The sequence below is a fragment of the Biomphalaria glabrata genome, chromosome 1 (genome assembly GCF_947242115.1).
Source record: "Biomphalaria glabrata chromosome 1, xgBioGlab47.1, whole genome shotgun sequence".
NCBI lineage: Eukaryota > Metazoa > Mollusca > Gastropoda > Planorbidae > Biomphalaria > Biomphalaria glabrata.
In genome coordinates, this window is record NC_074711.1 from 7,512,909 (window position 1) to 7,534,342 (window position 21,434).

General features: G+C 33.1%; 1 protein-coding gene and 1 long non-coding RNA gene across 8 annotated transcripts in view; both read right to left on the minus strand.

Annotated features, from left to right (window-relative positions):
* Positions 1–13,279, minus strand: part of LOC106068421 (rhotekin-like) — a 57,375-nt gene extending 44,096 nt beyond the window's left edge. The window contains exons 1-3 of one of the 5 annotated variants that reach the window (XM_056019385.1): positions 13,262–13,279; positions 10,635–10,832; positions 9,578–9,754 (exon numbers count right to left, since the gene is read on the minus strand). In XM_056019385.1, coding sequence (XP_055875360.1) covers positions 9,578–9,754; positions 10,635–10,832; positions 13,262–13,264 — 378 coding nt within the window. In that variant the 5' untranslated portion in view covers positions 13,265–13,279. Of the gene's footprint in view, positions 1–1,275; positions 1,551–5,637; positions 6,096–8,138; positions 8,355–9,577; positions 9,755–10,634; positions 10,833–12,987; positions 13,180–13,261 lie in introns of those variants that run through there. The other 4 variants (XM_056019375.1, XM_056019450.1, XM_056019442.1 and 1 more) reach the window with 4 other exon arrangements.
* A 3,278-nt stretch (positions 13,280–16,557) lies between these two features.
* On the minus strand, positions 16,558–21,176 carry LOC129924511 (uncharacterized). 3 transcript variants are annotated; one of them, XR_008776450.1, is made up of 5 exons: positions 20,249–20,299; positions 19,646–19,883; positions 18,320–18,426; positions 17,900–17,968; positions 16,558–17,537 (listed from the first exon to the last, which is right to left on the minus strand). It is a non-coding gene; the product is annotated as an uncharacterized LOC129924511 (long non-coding RNA). The 3 variants fall into 3 exon arrangements; XR_008776453.1 differs by lacking the exon at positions 19,646–19,883 and having other exon boundaries at positions 19,976–21,176; XR_008776452.1 differs by lacking the exon at positions 20,249–20,299 and having other exon boundaries at positions 19,646–19,922.
* Positions 21,177–21,434: the final 258 nt, after the last annotated feature.

Below are 21,434 nucleotides of genomic sequence, written 5' to 3' on the forward strand. Positions count from 1 at the left end.
TACGTGGCACGCATTAGGGTGAGTAACGTCCCCTGCACTGATTCACCCTTCAACATTAAGCACAACGTGGGAAAAGTGTTGCATCATACTAGCTCTAAATGTTTGGCCTTTTTCTTTGCCTGACTAGAGCTCCACGAGATGATATACTTCTGGGCCGCTACGTAGTTTGTTGTCTTTATGCAATGCAACGGTCAATGTTGACTGACAGCTGCACTAAATCCAATGAGTCATTGAGGAAGCTCTCATACAGCTCACTCACACGTGTGTGTCTTTACTTCCGCTCACTACTTAGCACGTGATTCCAATGTTTTAATAACTCATCAGCACCACTACCACACCCTGTATTTCTTTCCCAGTAAATACCTAAATAAAAACCCAGCCTCCTACCCTCGTGTTTGCTTTCAGTGCAGACGTCATGAACAGAAAGAAAGCTTCTGCGTATTAAAAACCCTAGAGATTTAGTTGAAAAAGTCATATCATAGTTGGCAAATCCGCCTGGCCGGAATGAAGGCATTAGTGCAGAAAAGCGAAATCGCCAGCTTTTTTCCTTTTTTCGATGTTAATTTTTTTGGTTAGCTCTTCCCCCCTCTTCTCGATTTAGTGTTAGTGATTATCATTAGACAATCGAATCTGTCAGCGTGCAATAATCAACACTTGAACAATTTTATTTGTTTTGCCACAAGTGTTACAAAGGCAGTCAAAATTACAAATAATAACAATCTATAACAAATCAACGCACTCAAGATAATCAAAATGAAAACAAAAGTAATAACAATGAGAGTGGTGATATAGATTATAATAAAAATGTGTGTGTGTGTGTGGTCATTTTCAATACGTTCTAAAGACCAAAAACACACACACACGATCAAACAGAAATATTAAAGAAAAACGTGTGAGCAGACAGTAATAATAATAATAGTTAATTTGTCATAAAAACAAGCTCTTCAATACTACTACCACTGTATCAATAATAATAATGATATAGGGACTACAATGAATTTTGTTTCTCTTTAACGAAACTCGACCCTGGCAGCGACAGAAAATGAGTATTCATTCGTTTCTAAAATAATAATAATATCTTTAATATCCATCTAATAATAATATCTTAGCGTCTCTTTGACAAATCCCAATCTTGACTGGGATTGGCAAAGAAAGACAAGCTAATGATTTTGTAACTATAATTTAAAATAAAAAAGGAAGACTAGGTTTTCATATGTGCTAGTGACACAAACAGGAACTAATTAGAGCGAAGAAAGAAAATATGGAAGGTCTAACCTTACGACCTGTCCTGAGTAGGATCTCACATGCCATGTAACTCAAGTTTACAATTCAAGTCTAGGAACCAGACATCCACCATTACACAGCCATTATCCAACATCAGAAATCCACCATCAACACATTGTGAGACTTATGGAATCAGTTCAGAGATAATCCCCACATCCCAGCAATGCCAGAATCAACACTGCCCAGGTATATATGTACACACACACACGCGCAAGGAAAGTGAATTCCCCCCAGTACTGAAGAGTCAAGATTCGCCCTTACACAGAAATTTTGTTTCCACCCTTTCCTCCCTCTTGCTACATCACTCCCCCCCCCCAAACAAACGACTCGGCGAACGGTCCACGGGGCCAAGTCGCTATATGTCAATCAATACACCCGATCGTTAAGCTAGTTCCGGTCCACGCGCTGCCTGATACAACGGAAGAGTGCGGAGCATCACTCAACTGGATTCTTGGAGATGAGATTCCACATTGAGCTCATGATACCTGTGCATTTGAAGCAAAGTAAGAGAGAGAGGGGGGGGGGGGGGAGATAGACAACATCGTAATCAATCATCAGTCAAAAGTAGAGAGACACTAAAAATGATGCCAGAATTTCTATTTTTACTTCAAACTTTGTGAAGACACCGACGGGGGATAAGCTTTCAAGTATTTTCTTGTGTGACGATAACGCATCGTGAGGAGGTCTTACTGCTCGTTGAGTTATAAGTCCATTAAAATCTTTGTTATCAATAAGTCCAAGCTAGACCAGAAGGTTAAAACGTGGTCTCTAGATAGGGACCAAACAAGCAGGAAATGACGTATAATCTGATTTAAAATAAAAACAGGAAATGACGTATAATCTCATTGAAGTAAAACTAACTCCCAAATACAGTTTTGAGCTAATCAAAGAACGATAATTACGAAAACTAGACGTGGGCCATAACTTACTGAGCATAGAGATTATAGAGTCTGAACAAAGGGAGAGGGTGGACACAGGTCTCCGGTTTATTACCTAACACTATAATTACACGTTATCAAGTGTGATCGTGACCTTGAATGCACTAGGTTGATCACCCTCGTTTCATTCATGCCCAGCATTAACTGGCTCTTAATTGCTAGACTTATCAGTTACATGTCCGCGTGCCAAGCCGTAAAGGGAAAAAGGAAAAATGATTCGTAGGTCAGCAATAATCCGAATAAGAGAGGAATATAGTCTGTACACTATAGACATTGTCAGGCCCTTATGCCTGTTATACTGAACTAATGATCTACATTCGTGATCTAGGTAGAAGCTACAAAAACAAGCACAATATTAAAAAATCCTTTAAAAACCTTATCTAAAGGGAAAGAACTCCGTCCTTAAAACTGTATCTACCAAAAATGTACAAGTAATTTTCCTTATTTGATATGAAACAAAATAATTAATTACCATTGACTAATGGAGTATTTTTTTGTTTATTGATTCATGTTTTGTTAGGTACAATTAATAATTGTTTAAAGTATCAACTTGATCGGATGGTGAGGGAGAAATAATGTTAACAATTATTTAAGGGGACTAAACCCAACAAATTTAGTTATATATGTGAATACTGGAGTATTAGTTTACCTTGTTGCCATTAAACAAAATAATGAAATACCAGTTATTAATTGTCAAATTAGTTACTTTTTTAAAATGGATACATGTCTTGTCTATGTCAATGAATAATTGTGCGAAGTTTCAACTTGAACCGAGAATGGTTGTGGGAGAAATAACGTGTACACACTTTTGGGAAGACAGAAACAGTTAATATAGGTTTTGTAAATATGCTGAGTAACTTGACTTATCATAATGAAAGTTTCAGTTTCCCTCCAAAGCAACAGGAATTAATTCCAAAAAAACCTGTTTACTTCTTACAAATTAGACTTTTATTCTAATCAAGTCTTCCTTGTGGTATATTATAAAAGTTGTTACTATAGAGCTCCTCTTTCGGAAAACAAAATATCACTCTTTCATTCTTGTATTTGAAGAAATGTAATCATTACGTTTATTCCGAAGTGAATTATATGCATATTTTACACAAGAAATATGTGAGATTGAACAAGTGCAAGGGAAAAAAAGGATTAGAGTTCAGGTCACATTTCTATTCCTCAACTTACTCATAGTTATAAAATAAAGTCTTTCTCCAGGTTACCCTACATTTGACAAAGATGTAAAAAAAAAGAAACAAAAACGCTCCCGCCTTTCCGGGTCTGCTAGTGATACTATTAACTAAATAAACTGATAAAAAATTATCTTAACAATTACATTTCAAAAAAATTAAATAGAAATTCTACTATACGCAATAACTAGAAATTTTTTCTCTTCATGTTTTGTATCTATTTATTGCGAGGTTAATAGTACGCTCAATTTAGAAGTTTGATTTTTTTTTACGGCTTAACCCCCCCCCCCCCATTTAATGGTGCTCATCCCACGGTTCATACTTACAGAAATTGATAAAATATCTTTAGTAAAGTTACCCTTTCAGAGCAGGGTGTCACAACGACCAACCGCTTTTACTTTCCCCAACTAAAATCAGGTACCCATTAGAGTTGGGTGGACGCATGGGCGCTCTAAAAATCCCGAAATTCAAAAATCCCAGTCTTCATCGAGATTCAAAACCGGACCCCCAAGCCAAGCGCTTAACCACTCGGCCACCGCGCCTCCCATACAATGCCTTATTGGTGTGTATTTCTTTTTTTAAAAATGTGGATAGTACTGCATTCACTGAATTCATTAAGCACAACTATTTGGCCCGTTGTACGATACTCAGAACTGTGGATCTCTTTCCGTTCAATGTAGACAAACATTCATTGTCAGATGTTCAGACCTAGCACGGCAGTGATGTGTTGCTTTAGTGTTCACTTTGTAAATCCATTTCTATATACGTACGAAGGGATTAGAAACAGGGTTACTACAACGACTGGACCCCACGATGGCCTGCCAACTAGTGTAAACAAAGAAACGCAAACTAAAACTCTATAAACATATTGTCAAGTCTTCGGGGCTTGCAAAGACATTCTTACAGGAAACTGTACCATTAGAAAGAAGAAGAGGAAGACAGAGAAAGCGATGGGAAGACAGCATATAAGAAGGGATGTCCTTGCCATTGAAAGAGGTTCTACCCAAGGCAAAGACAGAGAGGAATGGAGACAAATCTTGTGTGGTGCCCCATCATATATATATATATATATATATATATATATATATATATATATATATATATATATATATATATATATATATATATATATATATATATATATATATATATATCGCTGATTACTTTTAACGCCAGTTTCTTAGTCCAACTGCTAATATGTATGACATCAATTCTAAACCTAGGGATGATAGGATGATGACCTGTCATAATATTTACCTGAATACAGTGACTCCCCCCCCACCTTTTATTGTAGCTCTCTTCACTACACCCTCGTGAAACGAAGAGGTCATGACCTCCACTAAAACCTTGCCCCAGACCACTGGGCTATCAAGTCGGGCCGGGGGGGGGGGGGGGAGCAGTGTTTGGGAGTGCAGTAGATACATGTGAATCTCCGTGATAAGGTACTATCACTGAATTCCAGACTCACGCACTTCGCTACCAACAGATGTGTCCGTTCGGCTTATTTTGGAGATAAACATTCAGTCAAGATGGCCTGAACAGTTGCAAAGGCGCTGTTCGAAATTACCGTTTCAATGTCGAATATAAAAAAAAAAATATCTAAATCTATACATTAAGATGTATACCGTACTGGATAGATGGATAAATAGATGCAAAAATATTGTTTGATTGATTGACAGAAAGATAGAGAGACAGAAAGATAAATCGAAACTTCAATTAGTAGAGCAGAACATGCAAACAAACAAAACTGCTTTACTAAAGGTGCACTAATAATCTATCCAAACAATGTATGCAAACAATAGGCATTATGGACATTGACATACAATGTGAACGAATTTCTCCAAGTAAATTAAATATTGTAAATGGTGTATACGATTTGATAAAAAAAAAAAACTGACCACCCCTAATGACAATTTTTTGTGCCTATATAACTTGGCGTCATAATGAAAAATATGTCATTAGATGAGGTGGAAACACAACTCTTTACATTCACAAAACAAAACAAAAACGCAGGCAACCCTTCTCTCCCTTGACATAGACCTATTTAGTTTTACCGTCACTATTGTGTCTAAACGAGTCTTGCGACCTGAGAGGAAGGATGCATATAAAAGAATGAAAGAAACAAACAATTGATTGTATTCCACAGGGTTAGGGCAGCGGACACACAACATCAAAGCATCTCACATCTGTGTCTAGGCCACTAGCATTGCGTAAGAAATAACAGAATAACTTACTGTGGTCCAGACGGTCTTCATTTGAGATCCTGTCATGACTATAATCCAACCATGAACACACACAAAATCTCTACACACACACAAAAATTACATAAGAGGTTAATCCAATCAGAGAAACCCGGAGTTAGGTCATCATTAATGAGATAGGACTCTCAAACGTCCTGGCAGAGAACATTCACATGATATGAAGATGATATCACTAACCACGGAAACCTTAAAAGTTCCCAATAAAATAAATTGTCCGTGGATCAAGCCAACGATCTATCTATTGCGCTCGATTGATATTTTATGTAACTCACAACATGCTAAATCTGGCTGCTCCGTTATTATCCTGCTACTTGACTCAGATTTTCACTAGCTGTAAAATAGTGCCAAATGTATCCACATTTCAAAATGTCATATAGCCGCAAGAAATAAACTCAAAACTGGTACGTCGACTATTTCAAATTCAAAATGTCAAACTTTTTTTTTTCTCGCACTGAGCAAGGGGGAAAAGCACGAGGGGGAGGGGGTGCCAAGCTAGGGCGTGAGAGAATAAACTGTTGGCATCGTGAGGGCCACGCTATGGAGTCGCTACCGTTAAACAAAGAGATGATTTGGCCACATCAGACAGAGAGTTAGGGGAAAGGGGCTGCGAAAGAGAGTCTGGAGCTGAGGAGGAGAGAGTGAGTCTGGAGTTGAGGAGGAGAGAGTGAGTACATTGACAGAGTGATGGATAGAACGGGAGGATGACATTTTTTTTTTAGAAAGGCTACAACAGCAACAACCACACACACACGCACGTGATAACTCACACATTACAACCACCACCAAGAGTAATGTCGTGACTGTGAGTGATGGAGGGGGGGGGGGGATCTCTCCAAACACGGCAGTCTGACATTAAATCAGAAATATACCATTATACAGCTCTTCATATTGAGCGGAACATTTTTTTTTTAGGAAAAGAGGGGGGGGGGGGGGAGAGAAATTGTGGAGGCGAAAACATGTCTGCTCCCTGCCCCTCCCACTACTCCACAGGCACCCCCTCCCCCTATAGAGTACAGGGCGTGGCGTGAGCGTGTTTGCGTTTCTATTCCTCTCATGTGTACGGGCCGCAGTGTGTGTAATTAGCTGCATGGAACGCGTCTGGATGAAAATTACATGTTAATTGTAGGGTGGAGATGATTTTTTTGTTGGGTGAGGGGGGGGGGGGGAGGGGGAGGAGGCAAAGCGTAAAGTTAACGACATTTACCCAACGTTTAAAAACTGTGTGTGTGATTAATACTATATTTTTAAATCGGCCTGCGAGCTATCCCATGAATCATGGCTGAAGGGGTACACAATCTGTATCAAATCTAGAAGTTCACACACACGACTTAATATGACGAAGAGTATTATAGAAGAATTGAAAGCTTTTGTCATCAGTCAATGAATTGTAGTGGCCAAACATATATATATATATATATATATATATATATATATATATATATATATATATATATATATATATATATATATATATATATATATATCCAAATTCTTGTCCGACAGACCTATATCTCCAAAGTCTTATCCCATTGTCTTTACGACAGACCAAGTCCCAAGTGAAAAAAAGAAACATAACCTAATACGGCTGCAGCTTTGTCTAAGTCCAATGTGACATCACTTAGGTCAGAGCTCCTGGCTATTTCAAAATATTGCACATTCCCTTTATCATCAAATTTGGAGACCTCTTTTTTTTTTAATAGAAAAAAAAAAGTTCACTAAAAAGTGGATACAATCGCTGCAACTATTACTCAAAGAGACCTACAGTTCATGTAATAAACAATGACTTAAGAAAAAAAAAAGCTAAATAGAAAAAAAAAAATAAAGTTCCTCTTTCAGACCTTGCGATCTACAGGGCATATTACGTAAAGGTCACATGTTCTATGTCATGTGGCCAGCACAAAGACCAACCGCCTTTACTTTCCCCAACTAATGTCCAGAGTTTAGAGTCGGGTGGACTCAGGGGCGTCATAAATTCCAAAGTTCAAAATCTGAATATTTTTTTTTTACCTGAGACCCCTCAGTTTTGAAATCAAGCACTTTACCACTGAGCCATCATTCCCCCCACACTAAATAAAGACATGTACTATTTCAATACATAAAAAGATGTATAGATAAAATTTTTCTAAACTTTCTCAAGAGAATATTTTTTTCTCACATAGTTTTCTAAGTAAAAACAGCTCATTGGACTAAGGCAAAAAAATAACAAAAACCACTTAATTCCATGGAGCTACACCACTTAAACACACTTCAGTAACAGCACAAACACTTATAGACCTACTAGGTCTATCTTTATTATACCTACATTAACAATCTCAATGCCTAACTAAATGACCTACTTACAAATATAATTAAGAAAACTTATGAAAGAATATTTATCTTATCTTATATATTACAGACGTTGGTTCAAAAAAGATTTCTTTTTGTAAGTACTATTTACATCATGCCATCATTAGCAACCGTTTTGAATTACTTACATACATGTCCATAACATTGAAGAAATCTTTATCTTAATTATTATATCCTTTATTATCCAAACAAGAAAGCTCAGTCCTGAGGATGTTTACTGATAACCAGAAATGAAATGCGGATGTTATTCAACACTGTTGAAGGGTGATCCTATCGAATTATTTAGTACCATTTTAAAATAAAATAAGCAAAACACTTCTGTGTGACTTTAACTGCTAGGTCTATGTTGTATTGAAATATGAAAGTTTAATTAATAATAGTCTATGATGTATTGAAATATGAAAGTTTAATTAATAATAGAGTCTATGATGTATTGAAATATGAAAGTTTAATTAATAATAGAGACAAAGAAAAAGCCCTGATCATACACTAACATACAGAACTGCAGCTTAGTCTCAGAAAAACTGATTTAAGTCATAAAACCTACAAGTCAACTCTGTTTTAATCCAAACTAAACTAAATGTAGAAACAAAGACTTGGTTAAATATATAGTAAAAAGTTTGTTGTTTTTTTGTTGTTGTTGTTGTTTTTAGGGAAAAGAATTTGTAAAATTCATTAAGAAAATTAAGTGTAAATTAAGAGATGCTAGATTGGTTGTTTAATTTTTATTTCAATGAAATTTCATTTAGTATTGATGTAGAGATTGTTTGTGTGATAGACAAGCATGAGAATATGAATATCAGATGCTTAAACAAATACTCTTTAAAATGTTCTGACTGACAGATCCTATTTCACATCTAAAGCACTTTTAAAATACACATACACAATAAACCCATGACACATCAAAACACAGAGCTCAAGATATAGCGAGAGCTGACAAAAACTAGAAACAAACACATGTCAACCCAGTCGGCTCAACACACCACAACATATCTACCCAGGGAGCTCAACACAATTCTATGACAACGCCAGCACACAGCTCAAGTGTACTACTCAGAGCTATTAGTCTTAAAGGAGCTACTGCTTCCTGTTTATGTCTAATCACCGAGGCTTAAAGAGGCAGTTATTTTTACTATACTAATATAGTTATTGTTATATACTGTATATTATATTGTATACTAATTGCTATAGCAAAAAAAATAAATTCAGATAAAAAAAAAACAAATTAAAAAAAAAAACAGTCATATGACAAACTATTTGATTCATGTTTATCACTATAAAACAAACTATGGTTCCATTAATAACTTTTTTTTAGAATTATACAACAAACTATATTTTGTGCACAATACAACAAATTATGTTTTCCATCTAAATTGCTGTTGGAGTATGGAGTTTTTAAAAATATTACTTTATATCTACTTCAAGGCAATTTCGTTTTTACTTATTTTACTATCTAAGACTTACAGAAAAAATTAAAAACAAAACCTACCAATCAATTTAATTTTTTATCCAACATTTGGTTCTTCTAAGCAGATAAATTACAAAATTAGAACAAAATTAGTCTCACCTGAAAAGCTTTCTGTTTAACCCAGACAGGAGAGGCTTTAATGGTTCGTGTGTTTCTTGGAGGTTTTTGCCTTGGTGGTTTCGGAGGAGGTGTCGCCTTGAGTTTGGTTGGAGAAGAGACATTGCATGTCTCCTGCAGCAAAGCTAATTTCCCATGCTGATAAGGTAGAGAGTAATCCTAGAGACAAACAAAGAGATCGTGCATTGTCATACATATAGTGTTACTAGACAAGAAAATGTTTAAACTTAATGATTAGCAAAGAGGAGTAAACAAAAATGATGTTAGATAATCAGAGTTCTTGTCTTTCAGTACAAAACTCACTTTTTGTTTCATAACCAAAAAAGAAAGTAAAAAAAAAAAGAGTTTGCCTGGACATGAGTATCTTTAGTAATGATGTGAGGACCGAGCAGTTGATTGTCTATTCAAAATCATGAATATAAAAACTTGAACTCCTTGTTTTTCCTTTTTCATACACATCATACAGAGTCTTTGTCAAGTCACTAGTCAGTTCAACTATAGCGTGTACATGACAAAAACAAAAAAAAAGCAGTAAGGTAGCTCTCAGAGTATAAAAAAAATCAAACCTGTTGATTTGAATTTTGATTTTACCTGGAAAGAAACTTAAGTTTTTATGTCTTACATATAATATGGATTCTCAAATAGAATCACTAGGCCCACTAACATTTGTGCAGACTTAGTGGAACAAAATACTTTTAGAAATATAACAGATAAATGATGTCTTTATACATGTCATATATTTTATTCTATTTCTATTTTGATATGGATACAAAAACAATCCTAGGGTGACCTAAAAAAAAAGAGTAAATGTTCCCCTATCAGACCTTGATGTATAAGTCATCTGTTTCTGTGGCCTACGGTTTACAAGGGTGTCATATGGCCAGCACAACTACCAAAGGCCTTTACTTTTCCCCAACTAATGTCAGGTACCCATTAGAATTGCTTGGACTCAGAGGCGATCCAAAGATCACATAAAGCTAATGTTCTGCCTGCCATATATATGAGAACTTTGATAGAATGTTCCTACAAAACAACTAACCTGAAACTTCTTCAGCTTATGTTTTAACAGTGATGTGGAAACTCTGCGTTTGATGGTACCCTTCACTAAACTTGACAAATTGGCATTGCGACTTGGTGTTACAAGGGCAGTAGACTTAGAAAGGTTTCCACTAGAGTTTGAACGTTTTACTTTGCTTTTCTTATTAACACACTCAGTTGTTGGACAAATTACATTCTCCTGGGAAATAAAAAAGCATTTTAAATAAAAATTAAACACACACACACTAAATAGGAAACTAAGATGATTGTGAATACAATGTTTTATTAGATTTTTTTGTATATATAAAAATATATTATCCATTCCCCCTTTATTTTCTTTTATGAATAATGATTCTAGTATTTTTATGTTTTGCAACTAGATATCTACATGATGGGATAGCGACAGGCAGGGTTTGAACCCAGAAACATCAGCTGACAGTCAAGAGGCAGAATGTATGTCATATGATAAGTCAGCCATCTAGTCTCAACATGGCTTTGGGCTTTAGTCAACTGACCTATAGAATAATCTAGAGATCTAGATGAATATAATATATAACTTTATAAAGCCATATAATTTAAATTTATTTAAATAAGCTTTTTTATTATAAAAACTGGAAATAAAAAGTAAAGCCAGTTACCAAAATAATCTGGTTCTAGACTCAATTCTAGATCTATCTTACTGTACTCAGTATACTACTACTACATCTAGATCTATACAATATATATATAGATAGTTAGATTAAGATGCACTGTGACTATAGACTAGAATTGACTAGATCTAGATCAATAATAATTTATAATAATATCTAGAAATTCTACTGAGATCTAGATTAATCTAGAATCAAGATCTATCAGAATCTATCTAGTAAATTCTAGTAGAGATCTAGTGACAATCTAGTGACTGGATTAGATTAAATTAATAGTCTAATTCAAGAATTAGTTTAGAATTAGATTCTACTAAATAATAATAAAAATATATAATATTTTTAATCTTATAATTAAAAAAAAAATGTAATTAAATTAGAGATCCAGTCCTAGATCAAATTAATTATTAATATTATTCAATGAATAGAATCTATGATACTCATCTATGTCTTTAATAAGGCTTATTTCTAAAGGCTAATTGACAGATCAGATGTCGATAGATGTCATTAATTATCTCATAGAAGTCAGTCTAGATCTATAGATATATTTATATATATATACAGATTTAGAATAATTTAATATAGAATTATAGATTTGAATGTGTGTATCAGTATCAATCAATTAAATCTATATTCATATCTAGATCTAAATCTATCAGTAGTATCAGTGTATTACTATATCAATGATTAGATTTAGATTCTAGAATGAATGGACCTCATTCACCAATCGTAAACAAACAACATTTAGCCGATGTGATTCTCTATCTCTTCTACTACTACTTGTTCTAGATATACAAATGATCAAATTTTTAATACACAATGGCCAATGGCTATCACGTGACAGTTTTTTTTTTTGTTTTATCAATATTATCACATGAACTAAGTGACCTAAGTCTAAATGTTGTTTGTTTATGATTGGTGAATGTGGCACATTGTTTTACTTTAGGTTTATAATAAAGTTTATGGAAGTTGAATGTTATCTCAAGACAAGACAATTAAATATTTTTATGATTATCTGACTGTAACTGTAGAGTAGAAGTGTAGAGTCAGTATCTTAATCTTATCTAGAATCTAGATTCTATCTCTACTCAGACTCAGTCTACTGTACATCTACTTAGATCTACTAGATTTCTAGATCTAGTCTAGACTAGATATAGAATCTAGTCTGATACTGATAATATTAGTGATATAGATCTAGATAATAGAGACTTTAAGACTTAAGTTTAAGTAGTCTAAGATACTAGATCTAGAGTCTAGACTTAATCTTAACTAGACTCTACTCTAGACTCTTCAATTCTCTTGTCTAGACTAGACTCCACTAGACTCTAGATCTAAGTCTAAGAGTAAGAGTATTTTTCAATGAATTTCTGTGATGACATGATCTGATCATGCCATGGCTGATGATCATGATTTATATTTTATTGATATTGTAATATTGATTATGATCACCATGATTGACTGAACATCAATGAATTATCATAATCAAATCATGAATGACAATTGACATGAATAAGAATATGATCAATATCAATATTATTAATATGGATAATCCGATAATGTGTCATTTATCATCATGACATTATCTTATCGTCTTATCAGTCTTATCATTATTAGATCTATATCATGATTCATCATCATAATCTGATAATCATGATGATGATTAAATTTTGGTTGAGACAGTTGAGTCTATTTAAGTATTTTTAAATTTACTTTTCGAATTTCATCGCCGTGAATGGTTCTGCGTTTTCTTTTTGATTGTGTTCCAGTGAAACTAAATGGGAAATGAAACTCAGATTTTAACGGTGTTCCCTTGTCATTTTGAGAAAATTGAATATCCCGCTTGGAAATATCGATACTTTTACGCGACATCTTTGTTGTCATTTTTGAAATATATTTATTGTGGATTCTATATCCACATTTAATGTGTCCGTTTGGTAGTCTTTCGCAATTGTCACATAAATTGTGCGTAGATTTAGTTTCTAACCATCTATGCTTCTAATGAACTGTGACCATAGATATAATATTTCTGGGCGTTGATTAGATCATGGAACTATACTAATGGAACACCAGCTTCGAGTTTTTTACAAAGACAAAGAGAGTCGAAGTGCCGTCGCGCATCTTTTTCGCGCACCATACCATTTTGAAAAATCGATGAGGATGCCAAAGAAGAAATTTACTCCGAGAGCCACTTGGATTGACCTTCATTGAGAGTAAAACTTCCCCCCACTATATTTTATTAGATCTGTAAAAACTTTATTCATTTTCTGACTATCTGATAAAATAGATACAATTTCCCTGAATAAGAGATCGTCACAAAAGTTATTTTTTTCGATCACCCTGTAAAATGCCACTTATTTTCCAAAAAATAGAATCTAAATTCCGAAAATACAATCTTTCAGTGTTTCTGTGTTTGGTTTATTTACACTAAATCTGGATGAAGACATGTCTACCGTTCCGCTAAATGCGTATTTGTTACGATATACTAAATTACACGAAATAAAAATAGGAGGCCTAATACAGTTTTGACACTCCAAGCTACACATTTCTAATCGTTTTTTTTTTATTATCGAAAGGACTAGGCTATAGGCATACACGTCTCGTGGGAAACAAAGAAAAAGTTAATCTTGATAATATTGTAGCCTAAATAAAATGACAAAAAAAAAACAACAACAAAACAACTATAGCCTAATCTAAAATGAAATAGATCTAGAGCTAGATTTTCTTGGACGAATGATATAAAATAAGTATAAGTATAAATAATAAGTCATATGAATCTGATAGATCTAAATCTAAAACAAATACTGATAGAGTCATTCATTAATTAATTATTACAATTACTTGACTACCAACTGGGTATTTTTATTGCCAAAATACAATGTATTTTATGTGCATTTATTAAAAACAACAACCAAAAATTAAGCGTTTGACGCAACTAGATCTAATATTAGTAATATATAGATTCTAGTTCTAGATCTAGAATGCTACTTCTCTAATTCAGTTTTCTAGTTTAATTCTAGTTAGATCTAGATGTCTAGACCAGTAGATCTAAATCTAGCCAGGGTTTTTGTCATGGAATAGATTTATAAAACTTCAGCCACCTACTGATCACGATATGACAGATAGGCCTACTCTCTCTACTACTAGACTGAGACTCTACATCTAGTACTACCTAGTAGATCACTACATTTGACTAGATGATTACTAGATCACAGTAAAATTCAATGTGTACTTCCGACTTTAGCTCAACAAACAAGTCTACTCCAAAGTATAGATCTACTAGTAAAGTCACAAAGTGTAAAGGATCATTATATATTCACATAAAAAAAATTATAGGCCTAAATGAATCGAATAATCAGTCACTAATTTGACTAATCAGTAATCTAAATTGTTGTTTTTTTTTAAATGGCAAGTGTTATTGATGACTTCTGACTTGTAAACCAGTTGCAGAAATTCTAGTTTTTATTTTGATGACATGTTACGATATATCAATGATATTTAGATAAACCTAGTGGAACAGACAGAAGGACCATTTAATATAAAAGGCAAAGAAGTAAGATGTTTATAATCCATCAAACTATGATCAAACTCACAGAGGACTTGTGTCATTTGTGACGGCATTTCATGCATTTACAGAAGCTACAAACTATTCTACAAAAATGATAGGCTTGTCTTTGATTCCGAAGACTTATGAGGAATGCTATGTTTCCAGTGGCTACTCAGCCCCAGCTGTGACCTACATATTATGCCACACTGAGCACAGGCATAACCATTGTCCACCTGTGGTAGAATCAGTTGTTTTTTTCTTTTAGCCGTCTACCCTCAGCAATTAATTTTCATTGGTGTATACCACACCTTTGTAAGTGACCTCCAGCTGTGTCGTTCTGAAGCTGTATATGCAACCAGGTGCTCTCTTATTCTATATCAGTTAAAGCAAGTTGGCGCCAAAGCTTGTCTTTAAAGCATTTCTGTGGTACCTCTTGATGTGCATATGACATGTTAGGCAAATAGGTTTTGCCTATCGGAAGGCCATTTCGGAATATATAGGTGTTTAAAATGAAACTCCAAACATCTGGACTTCCAGTAACCAAGAAAATAAGCTTAGGATTCAAAGAGACGACACTGGCATTTCAGCTAAGACAATCAGTAAAATTAATAGCAACTTTAATTGCAGTCCACCAAACAAGATAAAAAGAAACAAGTGTGGCTTCAATAGCATTGATAATATTTAGTTTACTTTTATCTCATTTACTAGTATTACTATTTCATTGACTAAGGTTTTTTATTGTCAAATATGCATAAGTACATGTACTAGTTCCTGCAATTTGATGAAAAATAATAATTAAATTGTGTGTAGTCTATATACAAATGTTTATAAGAGATCACAGCTTAGCTTAATTTACTTAATTTCAAAACTATGATTTTGTGTTCTGACTCTACTCTAAATAAATTATATTTTATTTTAAGAATGCAAAGTTGGAAATTATGTTCTGATGAAAAAAAATTATTAAAATAAAGTAGATGTTTATGGTTTCTTTGTATTTATTTTTAAATTATTTATTCATTAAAAATTAATTGTTCATTAACATTTACTTGAAGTAAAGATCAAAAACACAAAGTCAATACATGATCAGCTCTCAATTCATGCAGATCACAGCCCATCACTTAAATGTATTTACTGTCAATTCTACACACTATTCATTTCAAAATGTTGCTTTAAATTGTTATATGACACAATCAAAGTACTGGTACCTCACATTGATGTAGGCCTAAAGCACCTGAAATAATGACAAATTTTCATTCAATAACTTGTACTGTCATTTATTATCAGACGTGTTAAAACTAATGACCTGTATCATCATTGGCCTCCTTCAGTCGTAGAAAGACTAAGGTTTCATCTCAGAGCACACTTCCTCATGTGGCTGTGGAGCCCTATTTCGGAGAGACACTCCCATCCACAGATAGCACAGGTTAAGGTGACTCTCGCTTCGGTGGTAGAGGAGCTGGCCGTTTTTCGGATTGTACGTTTTTCTTCCTGAGCTGAGACCTAGGTACTTTCACTGTCCATAGCTTTCTTGGTCACTGTCTCTCCATCTGTTGCGGTCTAAAGCTATGTCTTCCCAATTGTCAGTATTGATGTTCACTGATTTGAGGTCACGTTTTATTACATCTATGTAATGGAAGTGGGGGCGACCAGTTTTTCTTGTGTCAGTTGTGTGTTAAAACTAATGACCTGTATATATAATTTATTAAGCAGGAGCATCAACAAATCTTGAACAATAATTGTCTACAGAAAAACTTTATTCTTATCCAAACAATATACATTTACAATGTATTTAAGCAAGTTAATTTATATTTATACAAATCTATATGGCCTAAAGATTATAGCGAATTTTGATGTGTGAATACCAAGTTACATTATTACATGAAAATAGTGTACTCATTTTTAAAATATTCTGGGTAATAAAAATAAAAAACTAATGATACAATAAAATTGAAGCATTAGTCAAAAAAAGAAAAATTTCACTCAAGATCTATGTGAACTCTGCTTGAAAATTAATTAATTAATTAATTTTGAAATTAATTAAAAAAAAAAATTATGGTTCTTTAGTCAATGGAATGATAGCAGCAATTATTTAACAATTTCATGATTATCCATTCATTTCAATATACTTATAACTGAAAAATAATTCATAAGGTTTAGATACAACCACTTGAAATAATGATTATAATTTTTTTCTTAATTTGCTTAATTCAAATCTAATATAAACAAGATTTCCTCTGTCAAGAAACTTATGAGGGAACAACATGCATGTTCTTCTCAGTAAGTTTTGCAAAGGGAATTAAGAATATTTAATTGATGTTGCTTTTTTTTGCCAACATTTTAAACCTTTGCACCAGGTTTTAGTTTTAAGGAGAATGCACCATATTTTATAAGTTTACTTTTGTTAGATTCTTATTTTAATTTTAAAAAAGTAAAATTTCCCTTACCACTCATCCACTGCACTCCCTCTTGTTTTAATGGGGCTCAGATTAATAGTTTTCAAGTACAATATCAAACAGATTTAAAGAAATACTAAATCCAAACCTGATGGCTGAATGACAGGATATACATAAATATGTATACAGCTTACAGTATAATATATATATCTTAAATTAAAATTGGTCCAAGACTTTTATTTTGCAACATGATGGGATTTTCCTTTCTGGTGGTGCTATGCAGGAGTCCAAGAATCTCATCTTTTCTCATAACAGAAAGTAATCTATTTATAAAAATAAATAAAAGGATTTTTAAAAAAATTAAAAAATATGTGTGACATATGTGTTGACCATGCTAAACGTATATATGTTATTAATTATAGTTATATAATTTTGCCATTCTAAAAATAGTCTGTACCTAAAAGGAGCTACTGCGTTAATGTGTAGACATGGCCCTGACCTTAATAGTTATGAATTATTACTACAGGTGAAGGCAGATGTTCAGTTAATTTGATGCACATTGAACTAATCTAAAAGCAACTATAACATATATTATGATTTACATTTTCATGGAAAACTAGTTTTTCAAAAATACAAGTACTTCAGCTTATGAGAAAAGTACATGGGAAAAATTGCAGTACCTTACCTTTAAGAGGTGCAACCAATCATTGACTTTTCAGGAATGCATGCCTTTTTCTTGCATTTCCAAACATAACTGTAATTATACAATTAGGCATATTGGTTAATTTCTTTTGAAAACATTACAATTAAAAAATAATATTATTAAATTGAAAATGTTGTTGTATCAAACGTTCAAATTATCAGACAATTTTTCCTAATTTCATCTAACAGTTTATTGTAAAGGAATGGCCTGCACAACAGCCAAGGTATATTAGGCATTCATGAAAGATGAATGTGCTTAAGAGTGTTATAAATAAAAAAAAAAACTTAGAGAAAAATGTTAAATTCCATCCCAGATATTTGGATGTTGCTTGACCATGAAAATCACACAATTCATAAAACATCTATTAGATAACTAAAATAAAAATTGTATAGTAGTACTTACATTAAATATTGAATGGATGCCCAGAGAGTAGAAATAGTATAAGTATGATCCTTGAGCCATTCTGGTACATCATCAGAACTGGTTGCCATGGTTCTACTTGTTAATAACTGAAACATTACAAACATTTTTTTTTATTTATAATTTATCACAGACTAGAATAGAAATGTTGCCACGAAAAATACCAATGGTTAGAATACACCTGATGCTACTTTTGTAGCCTTATTACTGGTTAAAATGCACCAAAACTTCATTAATTAAATCTGATAAGAAACTGTTTCTTTCAAACATATATGTATCACACAAGTCCAAGGTTATCAGAGTGTCATAGCAAATAATTAACTAGATATGTGAGTTTTATATTAAAGTACTGAATTTCAGGGGATAGATCCAGCTTGACACCACATCATTTATTATTTCATGAACTCATGGGTCTGGGTATGGCATGGAATGGAAACTAATATATATGGGGTGTAGGCAAGGTATGGATTACAAATTGTCTTGTATAGATTAGATTCGGTAAAACTGCCAATCGAAGGTAACTTTTACTGATAGATCTGGATCAATTATAAATTTATGGGACCTAGGCCTGCATAAATTTTTATCTTTTATTTATATATTTTATGTACATATATAACTAGTCTAGAATCTATAATTATATCTTAATAATAATTTTTGTAGATGTCATATAATATCTAACATATTAAGTATAGATCAGTACATTTAGAATTTTAGCTAGTGGAATATTTTTATATCCTATTCTGAACTGGATCTATATATCTAGAATTTAGATCAGTAGATTTAGTATTTTAGGTAGTAAAAACTTTTATATTCTAAATCTAAACTGGATCTAGATCTAATTATTCTAGAAGCTTAGATCTAGAAGACTAGTTGTCAAGATTTGACTACACTATGGCTAATGCACTAGCTTAGTAGGCCTACTAGATAGATCAAGAGACAGAGTACTAATAGACTCGTCTTGCCTCGTTGGGCCTCTCAAATCAGCTACAGACTTTAGAGACAATTTAGGAAGGTGAATATCGATCCCATTCAAAGATCTACAATCTACATGTTAGAGTCTAGCTAGAGATGCTAGATCTAGTCTAGAAGGCTTATCAATAAAAAATAAAATCAATCATTTCTAAAGTTTGTAAAATTATATGTAGATCTAATCTATCTATTTATAATATAATAAAAATCTATGTCTACTTTTTAAATATTTAAAATGATATGGCTGATGATATTAATTATTTTAATTGAGACATTGACATACTGTCACATACAAAGTAACAAAATAATTAGATCTTATACTAACTCATAGACTCATACCATATTGTATAAAACATTAAACCTTCGAGTTTACGTTCCACTATCTTGACTTGACTATATTGACTAAATAAAGGGCACTATGATTATAGATGTAGATTATTATCTATGATGATGATGTTTATCAACTGGTAGATCTATAAGTAGTATCGTTACTTTAAGTATAATCAGTATAACCACTGCATTCGTTTCATTCACTGTCTGTATCAATAATCGTGTGAATGTGATGTGAAAGTGAAGTCTAGATTTAGATAGAATTGATAGATTATACTTGATTATAGATCTAGATCTACTATTAAAAAGTATTAACTATACTAACTATAGTGTCTATACTATAGTATAGCCAGTATGACTCGTATGAGTATACTCATATACTGTAAAAGTGTATAATAGTAAGTATAGCTATAGACAGACTAGATCATAGATGATCGATAGATCTAGAATGACTAGAATCTAGACTCTAGACTAGATCTAGATCTATAAATATTCATAATGACAATTATTGATCTCATGTATGGTCTAGATCTAGATAAAATAGAGTGGATCTCATGACTGTCTATATTAGATCTATTGATTTTTTTTTTAAAACGTTAAATAAATCTAGACCTTAGTCTTTAACTTTAGTCTAGGTGTTGTAGATCTAGAGATATTATTCTAGATATTATACAAGAGATCTAGATCTAGATCAATATAAGTTCGGTTTTTTAAAAAATCGCATTCGAAATTTTAAATACCCAGATTTAAGTATTTATATACCCATATTGGTAGGTCCGAGTTAATCATTTATTAGATCTATTAAAGCATGTCTATATAAAAGATTATTATTTTAAAAATATATTATTATATAAAAGATATAGTTATGAATATTTACTTTAAAAAATTAAACAAAATGAATTTTTCACTTTTGCCAATTAACACTCTGGCTAGCAAAAAGGATGACTCCTCAATACTGTGAAAAGACGATAACTGCATGAGTTGGTTTGGAATTGTATTTTGTAAGACTAATTTTCAAAACATATCCTTCATGAGAGAGAACGAAAAAAGGTTGTCAAAAAAAAAAAGCTGGCTGGACTACGCAAATAATGGACCAGCCTCTCTTTCTTGATATCTTGTTAAGAACATTGGTGACCGGTAAAAGTGGATGGTTTGGTTGCGCGGGACAGATGATAAAAATGACATGTACATAAAAAAAAATCCAGATTTTGTGTAAAATACCCAAATGAGGAAGTACTGGAAACACCTATTTTAATGAAGTGGCCTTAAAAAAAAATCTTTTGTGACGATCCATTATTCAGGGAAATTGTATCTATTTTATCAGATAGTCAGAAAATGGATAAAGTTTTTACAGATCTAATAAAATATAGTGTGGGGAAGTTTTACTCTCAATGAAGGTCAATCCAAGTGGCTCTCGGAGTAAATTTCTTCTTTGGCATCCTCATCGATTTTTCAAATTGGTATGGTGCGCGAAAAAAGATGCGCGACGGCACTCTGATCATAAAATCTCGAAGCTGGTGTTCCATTAGTATAGTTCCATGATTAGATGATATATATTTTTTTTTAATATAATGTTTTACATGTTTCGGATGTTCCTTCAAAGTTGAGGATAATCTACTTCGTAGTTTAAACCTCTTGCGGGACGACGGAGAATGGCTGTGGGCTGGGTATTTGCAGACCATCGAGAGGACAGTCCAGCGCGCATACCGACTGCACGACCATGGCACGGAAGAGCAAAGAAAAAATATATCTCTTATTTACTAACGTTAGTGTTTTTAGAGCATGAAACGAGTTATCT